This window comes from Pungitius pungitius, chromosome 3, assembly GCF_949316345.1.
Source record: "Pungitius pungitius chromosome 3, fPunPun2.1, whole genome shotgun sequence".
Taxonomy (NCBI): Eukaryota; Metazoa; Chordata; class Actinopteri; order Perciformes; family Gasterosteidae; genus Pungitius; species Pungitius pungitius.
In genome coordinates this window covers 23654363-23668516 of record NC_084902.1, presented here as the reverse complement: position 1 = coordinate 23668516, position 14154 = coordinate 23654363, and the positions used below count along the sequence as shown (strand labels likewise).

At 44.0% G+C, this 14154-nt stretch overlaps 1 protein-coding gene across 2 annotated transcripts in view; it reads right to left on the bottom strand.

Annotated features, from left to right (window-relative positions):
* Positions 1-10174, bottom strand: part of xirp2a (xin actin binding repeat containing 2a) — a 40462-nt gene extending 30288 nt beyond the window's left edge. For both annotated transcript variants that reach the window (XM_037460652.2, XM_037460671.2), the window contains exon 1: positions 9965-10174. In XM_037460652.2, the coding sequence (XP_037316549.2) occupies positions 9965-10165 (201 nt within the window). In that variant the 5' untranslated portion in view covers positions 10166-10174. The remainder of the gene's footprint in view (positions 1-9964) is intronic.
* Between the last annotated feature and the right edge of the window lie 3980 nt (positions 10175-14154).

Genomic DNA, 14154 nt, shown 5'->3' with positions numbered 1-14154 from the left:
TGTAACTAAGCGATCTTCTTACCCTGGCTCCAGACAGGGATATTCATGTTTTCATGTTGTATATAGTCAGGAACACGTGGGCTCATGTGTGAGCGGCAACGGGATCGATGTTCACCGTAATCACAGTGACAAGCACAGAAAGGGTTCCGTCCGTCTGACAGGAGACTCTTTCATGTGGAGCATCCGCGTAAACAGGGCCGCAGATGCCTTATTTAAATCCACGGCTCGTTTACTGTCTAAGATTTATGCCAACAACTTCACAGGTATTAGATACATAACATTAAAATAGCTTCGCTTTGTCAGGGCATGTGTAGTTCAAAGCAAGACAAAAATGTTCCTATTGACACACGTGTGAATAGTTAAAAATCACTAGTTGATCGTTATTTACCATAGTTATTTTGGATCGTTATTTTGTTTCCAAAGACAAGAATATCGCAGCTCAATTTGTGTTGCCATGTTTAAGGCCTTTACGATTATATTTGTGGAATCGGTCTTTTGACATTTTCCCTCAAAACAGCACGAAATGAGAGTCACTCATGTGATTTGCACTTGCATCTATTGTGGAAGCTCGAGTAGGATTCTGAGAGCACCATTAAATGCCCCCGAAATCTTTTTCTTGTTGCTTTCTCATAACTGCACCACCAAGTGGGCCCTATAGAGCGTAGTAAAAGCCGTTTCAACAGCTTCTGTACACATATGACATTTGAAAGCATATTGGCTTGCGCATAGTTTGCAACACTGGAGCCGCACCAAATATATTTAACACCTTTAGCTGTTGGCCTCATCTCAATCAAGCTTTAATAATAAATATACAACTGCAAATCATGTGGGTCTAGACATTTTATTGTGTAAACCCATTTAATAATTTTACTTTACTTTGATCACATCGGTCCTTGTGGCCTATACAAACATACACAAAGTGTATTATTGCTTTCTGTTTCAATAAAGCTAATTGAAAGCCCAGCCTGCATGGATTCAATAAAATCTGAGGTTTCTGCCGCTTTCGGAGGACAGGCATCATGAGGCAGCTGCAGCTGGCTGTGCGCCTCCATCTCTGAGGCTAAATCAGTCAGCCTGTGGAAATGAACCGATGAGTGACTGAATGAATGCCAGAGTGAGATGCCTTTGTTGATTATGTGAGGCAAGTGTCGGGTAGAAAGAGGCCGCTTATTGTGAGGAAAGAGATTGATGTGCGCAAAGAGCTGGAATCGTTTTTCGGCTACACTGAACCACATTTCCATTCATTTAAACGCAGCTTACATTTACCCACGCCACTTTGAAATGTTTGCCAATTAATTTGTTTTTTTAAATGTATACTCACACTGACGTTTTAATCTAAATGTTGCAGTGCGAAGTCAAGGTTAAAGTCTGCGGATACTGTATCCCATCACAAAAGGTGCATATTAAAATCTATTCTTTAAGGGAAGGAGGAGCATTTCTGTGACTTAATTTCCTCTGCTGAATGTCAGGTGATTGATGGTGAGACATTCAATTTCAGCTTAATGAAATAATAATTCAATTTCAAAGACCCTCTTTCAGGTCCATGATTATTGTGATGAATTACCTGTGGTTGTGAAAGTGGCTTTATGTGTTCTGAGTGGCACCGTACCAAACCAAAGCGCTGCACCTCCAACAGGGCCGAGCAGACCAGGAAGGACATGAACCCCCCGGGGGAATATTAAAGAACACAGGCGGGTGAACAGACTGCGCGCTAATGACAGCATGCGTACCGTGGCGATGCTAACATGCTGATGTTTAGCAGGTACGATCGTTATCCAGCCTACTTTATTGTCTTGGTACCTGCAAATCAGCACCCGGCGCTAAGTACAGGAGGAGTATACCCAAGGAGTATCAGTACCTTCGGTCGGAAACCAGAGTAATGGGGAAATTGACACTTTTTAAAAGTCAGGGAATCACCAAAATAAAATTGAGTGATTGGGTTGTTTTTGTTCAGCTGAAACACCCGAACCAGCCGGACAGTAATGGAAGACGCGTCGACAGCCAATGTCCTGGAATGATGTGCGCGTGAGCTATTGGAACACTTAAAAAAAGAAGCCTCGCTCGTTGGTGCTATGCCACTTTCTATCGGAGGTAAACAACACATCACAAAGAGTAAAAAGAACAAAGCACCAGGGAGTCTGAAATAGGATAGGAATTTGGATCTCAAGGCCAATCGGTCGCCTTCACCTGTCGCCTCCTCCTCGTCGGGTGTTAAGCAACTGTGTGATCCATCATTTGAAGGTCGTGCCTGCTTTCGCCCTTGACTCTTTGGCAGCTGCTTCCATTTTCGTCAGTGGTTTTGTCTGTGCGTGGCGCCATAGGCATTCTCTTTTGCCGAGGCAATCAATATTTCAAGAACTAGGAGCACACAAAAAAACAAACATTGATGAGCAAAAGTGAAGGACTTTTTTTTTTAAGTGAAGAGGGTGAAAGAGTAGAGGTACTTGGAAAATGGTGTGGGAGGGTCTCTCGGTTTTGTAATAGTAGTTTGATATTTTCCACCTAAGCCAGTTGGGACGCCGGGAATTAACTGAAAAGGCCAAACAAGCAAACAAGCGTCGCGGAGAAAAGCCTGCAGGCAAACAGCAGCTCCACTGAAGGGAGATGTGATGACATTTGTGTTTACAGATGGGATATTTTCCAAACAAAATTGAACATAAAAACAAAGGAGAGCGCCGTTGCCCCCCCGCCGTGTCGGGGGGAAAGGCCGCCTTGTGTTTCCTCGCCTACATTTAGCCAGCTCTGCCGGCGCTGTGTCTGCGGCGCCGTCCTGTCAGAGCCCGGATCCTTCTGTACGAGCAGCGCAGTGACTTCACAGGTATTCCATATTGACCAAGTTTGCCAGAAGATCTGGATTTTTTCATGTAAGCTGAATTCTATACTCTATTTTTTTGCATCATGCAGCACTGAGTAGTTGTCAAAGGAATGTATGTTGTATCCAGACAAAAGTCGTGTGGAAGGCTGTTGAATAAACAGCAAACGATGGCCTCACATATCTTATTCCCATTTCTTTATTTTGAGACTCTCGTCCGATGACTGCCTGGTGTGGGCCCCCCCACCCCAGAGTCATGCTCCTCCCCGAGCAGTAAAATGCACTAATCCAACATCCACGGCTTTGTCTTGATCAGCGGAGCAGATATCTGGCATCAAAGCAATAAAGAATTCCTTTAAATCGTCATCCCTCCCGGGTGCATGAATCCACTCAGAACTCTGATTCAATATATACAAATGAGTCAAGCTTTGACCCTTTCGCTGGGGTCACCAGACCATCAAATCTGCCCAGTGAGCTCTAAAAACCAGTCAAACTACGTGGCTGTGTGTTCAGAGCCGATTTCCCCGTCACACACGCTCGGCGCTTCGATCCCTGTCCATTTACAGCTTGAAGTCCATCACAACCATCGCTGTCTGGTGGCCTCCGAGCAGCTTCACTGGAGCAGTTGGAGGTTATGACAAAACCTGCTCTTTTGCAGCTTTGCTCCAGAAAAGCCAGTGGAAGGAGGGGCGGGGGAGTTTACTCCAGTTTATTAATGGAGTAATGCACAATAGGGAGTTGGTTATGCAGCAGGACATCTGCGGTTTGTTAAACAGTAAAACAAATCTAAAAATAAGTTCTGCTCACTCACTACAATAAAAAAGGGTCTTCTGCAACAGTCCCCCATAAGTTTTATTCAGGGTTTGAGTGCTTCTTGCTTTTCTCCCGGAATGAGTGTCTTGCTCGGCGACACTCCGGGACGGAGGCTTGTAAAAAAAGGAGCGGCGAGGCATTTTGCGTGCCAAACTGGGCCCTTTCATTTGCTAATGACGGAGTTGACCCAGATCTAGAGAGCGTCCGATAAAGTGGGGCTTGACAGACGTCCAATGATTTCAAGGTTCAAAGCCTGGCTGCAGAAAGTCGCAGCGCGCATCGACCGCTGAGTATTAACTGGCCCATTAGCGGGCCATTAATGCAGGGTGGAGGTGTGCAAGATTTATGCAACTTGTGGTATTTGGCATTTGAGTATTTTCACAATGGGGTGGAGGGAAATTGTAGCCGTGTGCTTACAAATATGAGAACATGCATTTATTGTGACATACAACAGTCCCTGTTAAAGATGCTTAAAATAGATCTATGGTCATCAAAGAGGATCAAATAAAAGACGCACAATGAGGGAGCGCTCCTAGCTCAGTATAGGGTGAGTAGACATATTTAGTATCCTCGTTGTGTATTCCGGGCCTCTCTCCCCTGATTATCGGTGCTCTTAATGAGAGCTGAAATCAGACAGACACGTGCTCGTCTCCAGGGAAAGAAAGCAGGGGGAAAAGAGCAAAATGAGAAACGGGTAAAAAAGAAAAAAATTAAAAAAGTGCCTGCGATTGTGCAGCCGTGAAGTGGGGCCTGATGAAGCCCATCATTACTGAGACATGAATATCATTTGTTAATCAGACTCCGGCCCGGCGCTACCTGCTAAAATATGAGCCAGCTTTCCATTTTGATTCTCTCTTAACGCCCCGGCTGAGTCACCCTGAGTCTCTATCGCTCCCTATCCATCTTCATTGTCCTCGCTCACTTGCCTTCCCATCCACTGTGCCAGTCCTCTCTTTCGCAATATGGCCCTATGCTCACTGAATGTAAATCACATTTCAGTCTCTTTCATCAGGCTCCCCTTAATGTTCAGTGAGCGATCGCCAACATCCCCAACAACCCTACTACTATTAATACACAGCGGCTCAAAAGTGGCCCGGGATCCGGCTCCGTTTTCAGCCCCTCCAAATATACACCCAAACCGCGGAAGCTGACATGCGGCATGCCGCGTCCATGTTGTAGGGATTTAGCTCTATAACTGTGCGAATGGGTAACAAGAGCTCACGCGCATGGATGATGCTCACGTCTCCCCGCTCAACTCGTGCTACAAACAAAAATTCTCAAAACGACTTCCCTCGACTTTCGATTCATTCGCTGACTCACACGTTTGAGGTGAAGTGTGACTGCCGCTGTTGAATGACTTAGTCTAACGATTCCTTAATTAGTTGTGAACTAATTCTTTCAAAAATCATTTAACGGGTGTGAGAAATCATACCAAAAATATCTAATGAATAGCTTTCTTTCCTCTGTAAACAGAATATCGTTGAATTTTGAACAAAATAAGAAATTTGAGGTCATCTTGGCCTCTAAAAGAACCCTGATTGTTTTTCTTTTCTTAGACCAATCAAAGAATTAATTAATTAAGCGCAAAAATAATAATTGTTGGTTGGGCGCCCTGATTCCTCCGTGGAGTCCTCCGTGGAAGTAGTTATTCATTTGCTACCGATTTTAAGGAGAAGTGTAAAATCGGTGAATGAAATTTACAAATAAAAAATAAAAAATCTTCCAAACAAATGATGTTCCCATCAGTCTCAGCACAGTGCGTTGTGTGCTAGGCTAATTAGCTAAATGATGAAAATGAATAATATGATTAACCTGCTTGCTGAACAATTAGCTCATTAGTAAGTCATTAGTAAGTAGTCTGCATTTCCACTAACCTGCTAAAATGAAACTGCTCCGACTACTGTTCGATTTACAAAGTGCTCCAATATGACCCAGAAGCTTTTGTTTGCTCCATCCATCTGTCCTTCAACGCCGATATCGCTGCTAACACGCTAACAGACACCGACACTGTTGCTACAGCAACTGTGACAGCTAATGTCAACACGTGCAGAGAAAACTCCAAAATGTACCAAGTTGTTAGCCCCCCCCGGTGAACAAAGCACCGTTGAAAATACTGGCAATGAGAAAAAGGCCTCGTTAAACTGTTCTTTGTGTCTGCGTGCCGTTCTTCTCCAGTCGCGAGATGTACAAAAACAAAAACATTTGCATCGGAAGCTTTTTTTCTTCTTCTTCTGAAGTGCGCCTTCTCTCCTCTTTTTGCCACAAATGGCGGCGCCGGCGACACGGCGCGGCGACGAATGATTGAAGACGCACGCCTTGAGGTCCTCGGCTAATTGTGGAGCACATGGGCTCTTTGTCGGTGCCGTGGGTGTCAAAGTGCGTTAGAGAAAAGATTATATGAATCACACAAGAATCTGCAAGGAACGAGAAGGCCCGCAGGTATGCTTCCATTACCTGGCTATGCGAATGGATTAGCATACGGAGGAGTGGGTACGTTTTCACAATACCTCAGGGGGAAGAAGGAAAAAAACTAAAAAGGCTGTGTATCAACACAGGGCAGACTTATGCGCGCGTTTAAATGAGTTAATCCATAAACAAAGGCAAACAGCGGGGAGAGGCGGGAGCACCTAACGACGATTCTCGAAGCCAAGGTGACAGGCAACAAGTCGCCGACGCCGTCACAACAGGCCGGCGCCGCTGCCAGCTCCATTAAAAGATTTCAATCTGTGAAAGTGAGATGAAGAGAGATGCCTGGTAAAAGTTAATGGAATTTTTATGAGCCGAGCGGACTTGATGAGGACGCTGGTGTCCTCGTCAAGTCTGGATCATTTTCTTGCAGACACATTATGGCTTTTAGTTTAGTCAACATTTGATGAAGCGCATTAGGGAGGCTGGAAAGCATTGCAAAATTTGTTTGGTGTATTTGTTTGAGAGGAAAGTGGTTCCCAATTTACCACTAGGCCGTTTCTCTCTCCTTTGACACTTGAGTGGAGTGAGATTCTCCAACACTTTGGGTCCAGTAAGCTTGATAAAGGCTAATCCTAAAGTAAAGCAATTAAATCCATCTACATAAAAATCCCTTTCCCTTTTAAACTGAATGCTTGAAATATCCAAAGAGCATTTTGTGAAGCTCAATTTGTCTCTTTTTTTCCAGACAAAACACAATGAGCTAGTGACAGCGACGACACCAGTCATGAAAATAAACCAAGGCAGCGTTTCAGACCTCGACGCCTCGGAATCAGACATCACACCAGTGCTCCATCTAAATAAGTTCCCCTTTCCCTCCTTAACCATGTTATCCTCTTAGCAAGGTGTGACCGGCTTTACCGCATGCTATGAAATCCTTTTAAATTACCAAACCCGTCAGAACTAGATATTACGCCAACTAACTGGCTCGGAGACAAGACATAAGCCGGTCTGAGACACCTACGGGCGTCAGAAACGAAGACCAATTAACACACGGCGATTAGTCATTGTCTCACTCCAATAAACACTCGATGAAGAGCAGAACATTGAGCCTTCCTATCAAAGGCTTTGGTTTAAAATAAAGACTGCCAGTCCGACAGGTGCTACACTACCACCCACTGGCCTACAGGGGAAACCACAAACACGAGTGTCAGGTCATGATTGTTAGCAACGTACAAGTTATACAACTAATAATGCTTGCCATGACATTTTAATGAGCTGGTGTGGAATAACAGAAAGTGGCCTACTCAACTTGAATGCATGCATGCATGCATGTATGTATGTATGTGTGTGTGAGCTTGAGAATTCTGCACTCCCCCCCCGCCCCCCAATGATCTGACCTGACACCGTAGCGCCTCGCCTGTCTCATGCATATACATCACAGCGTGTGCATTCTCCCCTCATGTGCCCGGTCACGACCAGAAGGTCGGCCAGATATCGTAAACATGAGGCAGAGTCCCTCGAGGATCGGGCCCCGCTACACGCAAGCTGAGAGAAAAAAGAAAAAAAAAAAGGAAAAGGAAAAAAACACGCCCTTTGCACTCATATAAACCGTTGCATCAGGACACATCTGCGCCCCGGACTGTCCTCCATCTCTCTCTATCCCACACACAGCGTTTTTTTTATTTATTTTGGCCACAGCTGAGCGGTCACAAGGGAATCCATCAGTCATTGTTATGGCTGGCTGTCCAATCCCATCGCACCGCTTAAATAAACTAAATGGGGCACGGGGAGAAAAATTCAGTGCATCATCAAATATTAAAGCTCGGTCTTACAGATGAGTTAAAGACAAGGTCGTGTTTTGTAACCAGCTGGCTGCAGAGCTCTGGTCCTCATCTGGGAATCTGGGAACACTGCCTGCATGCTCCATTAGCACTGACCACAGGCTCAAAGATGGGAGCATACAAGCACTCGTGATACAATGCCAAGACACAACATGTGCTCCAATGCCAGCATGTGTCATGCTGAGATTTGGACCAGCTGGACAGCTTGTTATTTAAAAAATATAACATAAATAAAAGGATTTTCTCGAGTTGGAAGTCAAAGAAAAGTTGACCAGCTGTTTTTGTGTAAACAGGAAAGGGTAAAGTGATGTATTCCACAATGATGTTAACAATCAGAATTTATGCTGGGACAACAAGACCCACTCACTCATACTTTTGAATCAATGGATTTAAGAGAAACAAAAAACCCTCTACAGATTGACACCTCTAGAAAATAAACAGCATCAGTCATTTTAGCAAAGGCATATTAATGAAATAATTATCTGGTTGGGCCACATTGTTCACTTAAACAGTCGTACAGAATCTGGCCACATGGGGGCAGCAGAAACGTGGTGTAAACGTACCACTGATATCTCGTAAGTTGTTTTAAAGATATCTAGGTGTGGCTAAATACGCTCTTATTTGTCTGGTTTGGTGCTGAGCTGGCAGTTTTTACAGACTAAACATTGCTAGTGGGAGCTGTGAGTGACAAAAAAACAAACAACATTGAGTACAACGAGGCTACACCACTCTGCAACTTAATATCAGTCGTTAATCGTTAATATCAGGATTATGATCGTCTGACGTATCCCAAATGTGTTTCCAATCACAGCCAAAAGGGCTGTGAACATCAAATTGCTCCTTTAAATGAAGACTGATAACACTGAAGCCCACAAATGGCTCGAAGTGACTTGAAGTTTGTCAAAAGTCTGAGAACGTTCTCCTTCTGGTGAGCTGAAGACCAAGGAGCTTTTTACTTTATATGCTCCACGAGATACAAAAGAGAGCCATAATAAAAGCAAAGTGGACGCCTTATCACTTGGGATTGTTACGGCTCATACCACAGCAGACCAAACACACCAAAAAACCAAAGGTCTGCCTTCACGGCTGGACCGCAGCACGAAAGGAGACCTTACAAGATGCCATCTTTCTGTGATTTCAGTGATGCGGTCCATTAAGCACAGTAATCTATCAGAGGTTCCTCAGAAGCCTGACGTCTGTGGTCTCTGACCTGACGGAGGAGCTGCGCGCCGCTTCCAGCTGCAGCCGACATGCCAATTAAAGACTTATTTTTGAAGTCTTGCTTTAACCATGAAGCCCCCCACAAAAACAGGCCTTAAATAACAGGGTGTTGAATACCAGCAGCCCAGTGGCCCTGCACCGATGCAGCCGGTGTGCGTCTGTACCACCAGGGGCCCTGGCACATTCAACCACATTCCCCATAATGCATCAGCTCTTGCGAGAGGCTTGTTTTATAGTTTGGATACTATAAAGCGAGAGGTTTCGATGCGCCGCTATTGAGCTTGTGGTTCTCTGGAACATTTAGAGGAGGGACTTTTGAAGTCCAACCACAGTAGGAGCACAAAGTAGGTCCGCTGGGCCTTTCCGTCACAGACATTTGGTGAAAGGGAGGTTTTATCATAATGACCCGCTTCACTTCCAACAGACTTAGATTTTCCTCTGAGAGAAGCCAGCTGAGATGGAAAAACAGGGAGCAGGGAGAGGCTTTTTCAACAGTGTCAACAAAATGATGGGAAAAAAAGTTAACAGCGAGTGGGTCAAATATAGAGTTACGCAAAATCCTCTTTTGTCTTTCCAATTATATCCAAGAATAAGAGAAGATAGAGAAGAAAAGTAGAGATTATTACAGAGAAACTGTTGCCTCTAGTGGCTTTCAGTTTCACTAAAGACACTAGAGGCAGGACCTCAGTCGTCGCTTTAAGTTTCTTTGAAGGGGGGAAAAAAACGTAGAATACATAGTGTAACCAGACACTCTCAGGCATAGCAGAAGGCAAAGACTCAATTTAACTGGGGAGAAGTGGAATTTCACTGCAAAAAAGAAAAAAAAGAAAAACACAATTCGCACCTTTAAAAAAGTGAACTTACTTACCATGTTCACCACAGCGGGTTTCTCAAACATCCTCTTCAGGTTATCGAGGGGGATGTCAAACCTCTCGATCCCCTTAGCGGCCCGCAGGTCCTCTCTGAGCACCGGCTCGTCTGGCGGGCCGGAAGGGCGACGGGAAGCGAAGCCCGAGGGCGCTGACACTGCTCTCGCCACCTCCTCTCCGTTTTCAGATTGAATTTCCATTGTTGTAGAGAAATAGTATATACCTCCCGCCTCAGCCCCCCCGCCCCCCCCCCCCCCCGTTCCAAGGCTGATGCTTAGAGAGGAAGTCTATTGTACGAAGTGATTTGGAAGGAGGCGAGGAAGAGGAAGGGAGATGCAGGAGTTGCTGCTGTGGAAGCTCTCTGGGTCGTGCAGGCACACCGAGCGCCTGGAGGAAAGGAGGAGAAACAAAAAAGTTCACTGGGGAAGTTTTTTTCCCAGTCCCCCCCCACCCCCACCCCCTCTCCCGCCCTGTAATTACTCATACATACACAGCAGCCTCTGCAAACTCACATGTGGGCTTGGAAACAGCTAATTGAGATCCGAGCTGCAAGAGAAAGCCAGAGGAGATATGGCATAGGAGAGGAGGAAGAGTGGCGGGCGGCCAAAGAAGTGAGGAGGAGAGAAAGGAGCTTTAGTGATTTTGTAAGGTTGAGTTTCATGCTTTGTTCCCTCTTGTGACATGCTGCTATTTTACATTTCCATCTCATGCTACTTATCCCTTCATACAAATGCGCATTGTTAAACATTCTACTCCAAATCTCAAGACTTTAAATTATTGGAGAAAATACAGATGGCATGTTGGCTAATGAAATATGATGCATTACTAGGAAGGAAACCACCAACCATGTCTAGGCTGGCATAAATAAAGCGCTTTGTGGTCATTTCCGTATTTTGTCACATTCATTGAATGTGTAAGCCCCGTTTGTAGCGAAGGGGAGGATTACCACTGTAAGTCATTTCTACATATTGGGTTTTAATAAGGTCAACAACAAAAAAGAATGAACCCAGGAAAAATAAAGGGTGGATCAATGCAATAATTGTTTTTACACTTGGACTAAAAGCTGACAACAATGAAATCTGCGCCATCTTTTGACCGACGGGTCATAAACGAACATCTGCAGGCTTTCAGGAAACAGATGAACAGCTCTGTGCCTCACCCATCCTCCCTTTAACGGGAGCATTATTCCTGAACAAATCGAGGAAGGACCATAACAACCCACCCCGCTGGCCTACATTACCAGCTACAGCCACGCTTCCTCGGGAGTAGTCTTCCTGCACAATCGCCTGGCAAGAAAAAGGAAATCAACCAGTTATCGCGGCTTCCTCTGGGACTCACATGCCACCCACTTTCATCCTGTCGTGTCTTACACATGTCTTGTACAATTCTCCCTATATTGAGAAAGTAGAGCTTTGTTAGCGTGCAGTTAAGGGAGGGGTGGAATGATGGAGATGGGAGTAAGAGGGTCTGACAGCGGAAGCAGAGAGAGACTGAAAGCTTAGTTGCAGGATCAGGAGGAGACAAATACAAGCCTGAAACAGAGCCACAACATCAACATCAATACAGAGGGGGAGGGCGAGAGAGACGATACAGATAATCCAAACTTAATGAATGAACGGCCATGATATATGCATCCGATAGTGCTTTGGAGGATGGCAGATACATTATTCAGAGACGACCAAAGGTGTGTGTGTCACTTTCAGCTGGATCCAGTGTCCTTTGAGGCCACTCAGTTTACACCACTGCGCGTATACACAGGGACAAAAGAAACAATACATGTCTGAATCCTCTTTTAGAATTTCTTATTTTTGCCTAGTGTAGGGGAACAAAAAAGGTCAAACAGGATGCCAGGGGACACCATTTGAAGTAATGGAATAGTATCTTGAGACACATAGTGAAAGCGGACACGTTTCTTTGTTTGTTTTTAAGTTCGGGTCTGAGTGGAATTCAGTGTGAGAACAAACATAATGCCTGCTGACACACAGCTCCGGAGGAGCTTTTCTTTAATACAACAAGACACTATTTCTGCCCTCGCAGGGCTTAGAGTGACTATCTGGTGAAGACCCACCAGGGTAAAACCACTGTCTGCTTCTATTAAATAAAACATATTGCAGCTTGTGTGGTGGCTCCCACGTTGAATTCCAAGCCATGGACTTCAGACTCCTTTATTTAGAGGACAGACTGAAATGTGATCCCTCGAATGAGCTAGAAGTAACTATTATCATGTTACTTTGTCTACACTGTCAGAATAAGAATAAAGAATATAGTCCTGTGAACCATTAAAAGATGATGTCACTGAATAACTCATAACAGTGTTACAGAGCAGAGGTCATTGTGTTCCCAAGACAGCATTTAGAAATATAATAAAAAATCACACATCAACAGCTCAGTCCTTTTATAGATAAAGGAACAGTGTTTAAGAGCCAGGCCAGAAAAACCCTAGCAGGAAATTTAATACATTCAGATTACAAAACTACTTTTCAGCTATTTAAATGACCCATATTCAGCTATAGCTAAATCATAACTTTTAAGTTATTATTTCACGACTTCGTATTGTGGGAAAAAAACTTTCCAGAATAGGTTGTTTTAATCAAATAGCCCCGCTGTGCCTCCCGGTGTTACAGCCCAACTGTTACAAACCTACTTGTTTCCATAACTGTGCGCGGTTGTGTTTACTTAACACAGATATTATAAATATTGGCACGTCCAGAATTCAAGTGCATTGCAGCTAAATGTCAAAACAACTCTCTACATGATGCTACCACATCCAAGTTATTCTAGAAGTGTTTTAATTTATTCATTAACTTGCAATATTCCTTCAATTAACAGCCAATCAAAGTTGATAAACAGCATCCGTATAAGGAAAATGAGGTCGTTCATACAATTTTTGCAAAAAAGAAACAGTAAAAGGAACCAATTGTGCAATTCAACGGATGAATGAAGTTCTCAAATTAAATTGAATAATTGCTTGACAGGCACAATAAATAAACAAATGGAAAAAACGAATCATTTTCTTTACTGAAGAACACATACAATGCTGCTCCAGAGGCGGTTTCCCTGTATAAAGGAAGAGAAACCACAGACCGCATGTTGTGCACTGGATCTTAGGAGAAGCAATGCAGATTAATGCACTATGCGTTTACATGATTAGGGGACCGCCAGTGTAATCTTACACAGTCATCATGCCCATTTCTCCTGGACTTGCTCTACATAGTTCTGCCATGCTTCCTTACACAATAAACAAAAATAATGGCTCAAAAACCTGGGCCACTGACCAGTCTGCAAGATATCTCAGTTGTAGCACCCTCTGTGTCACGGTTTGGGTTCATGTCCGGTTTTATTTTGCAGTTTCATGCCTCTTGTGTCCCTGGATTAACTTCACATCCTGCCTTGTCATGTCATGTCATGTCATGGGATCCCCTGTGATTGTCTGCAGTGTCCATGACTGTTCCAATCACCTGTACCTCCCCAGTGATTTTTGAAGTTTTGACTATTATGTCTTTTCTCGTTTGTGCAAACTCTGCGTTTGGGTCCTCCCTCTGCCTACCCCGCCGTGACACTCTGTGCATAAATCTAGCTTACCAGCAGTTAAAATTAGCGCTGCAAACTACACAAGATATGTTTAATCAGTAACATGTGATATTCTGTGATGGTCACTCACACTTACCAGTCGAGCGGTTTAGGATGGCTAATTGGTAAAAAAAAAAAAAAACATTAGGCATGAATATTTCTGTGTGGGAAATCCCATCATACCTGCCATTCAACTGGTATTTCGGATTTGTTCTTCAGCCAAATACGGTCAACTTACGTATTGCTCCCAGTCCGTTGGTTGGCCTCCACAATTTCCTTCAAGACTCTGAAATTGAGGAAGAAATATATACACATACACACATAAAATTCAGTTATTCTCCATGTAAATGCAAAGTGTTTTTTTTGGGTTGATATATTGTGGAGAAGTCCATTTTTACCCTTGAATTCTGCCATCGAGCTTTTCCACCAAACCATTCGTTTGAGGGTAGGAGGAGGCTTCTGTCGATGGACGTTTTTGCACTCCATATTCATCCAGAAAATTCATCCAACTCCATATTCATCCAGAAAATTCATACAACTCCATATGCATCCAGAAAATGCACAAGAGGATAGTTTCCATTGATGTGACCATGACAACAGTGATATTACTAGCCTCAGA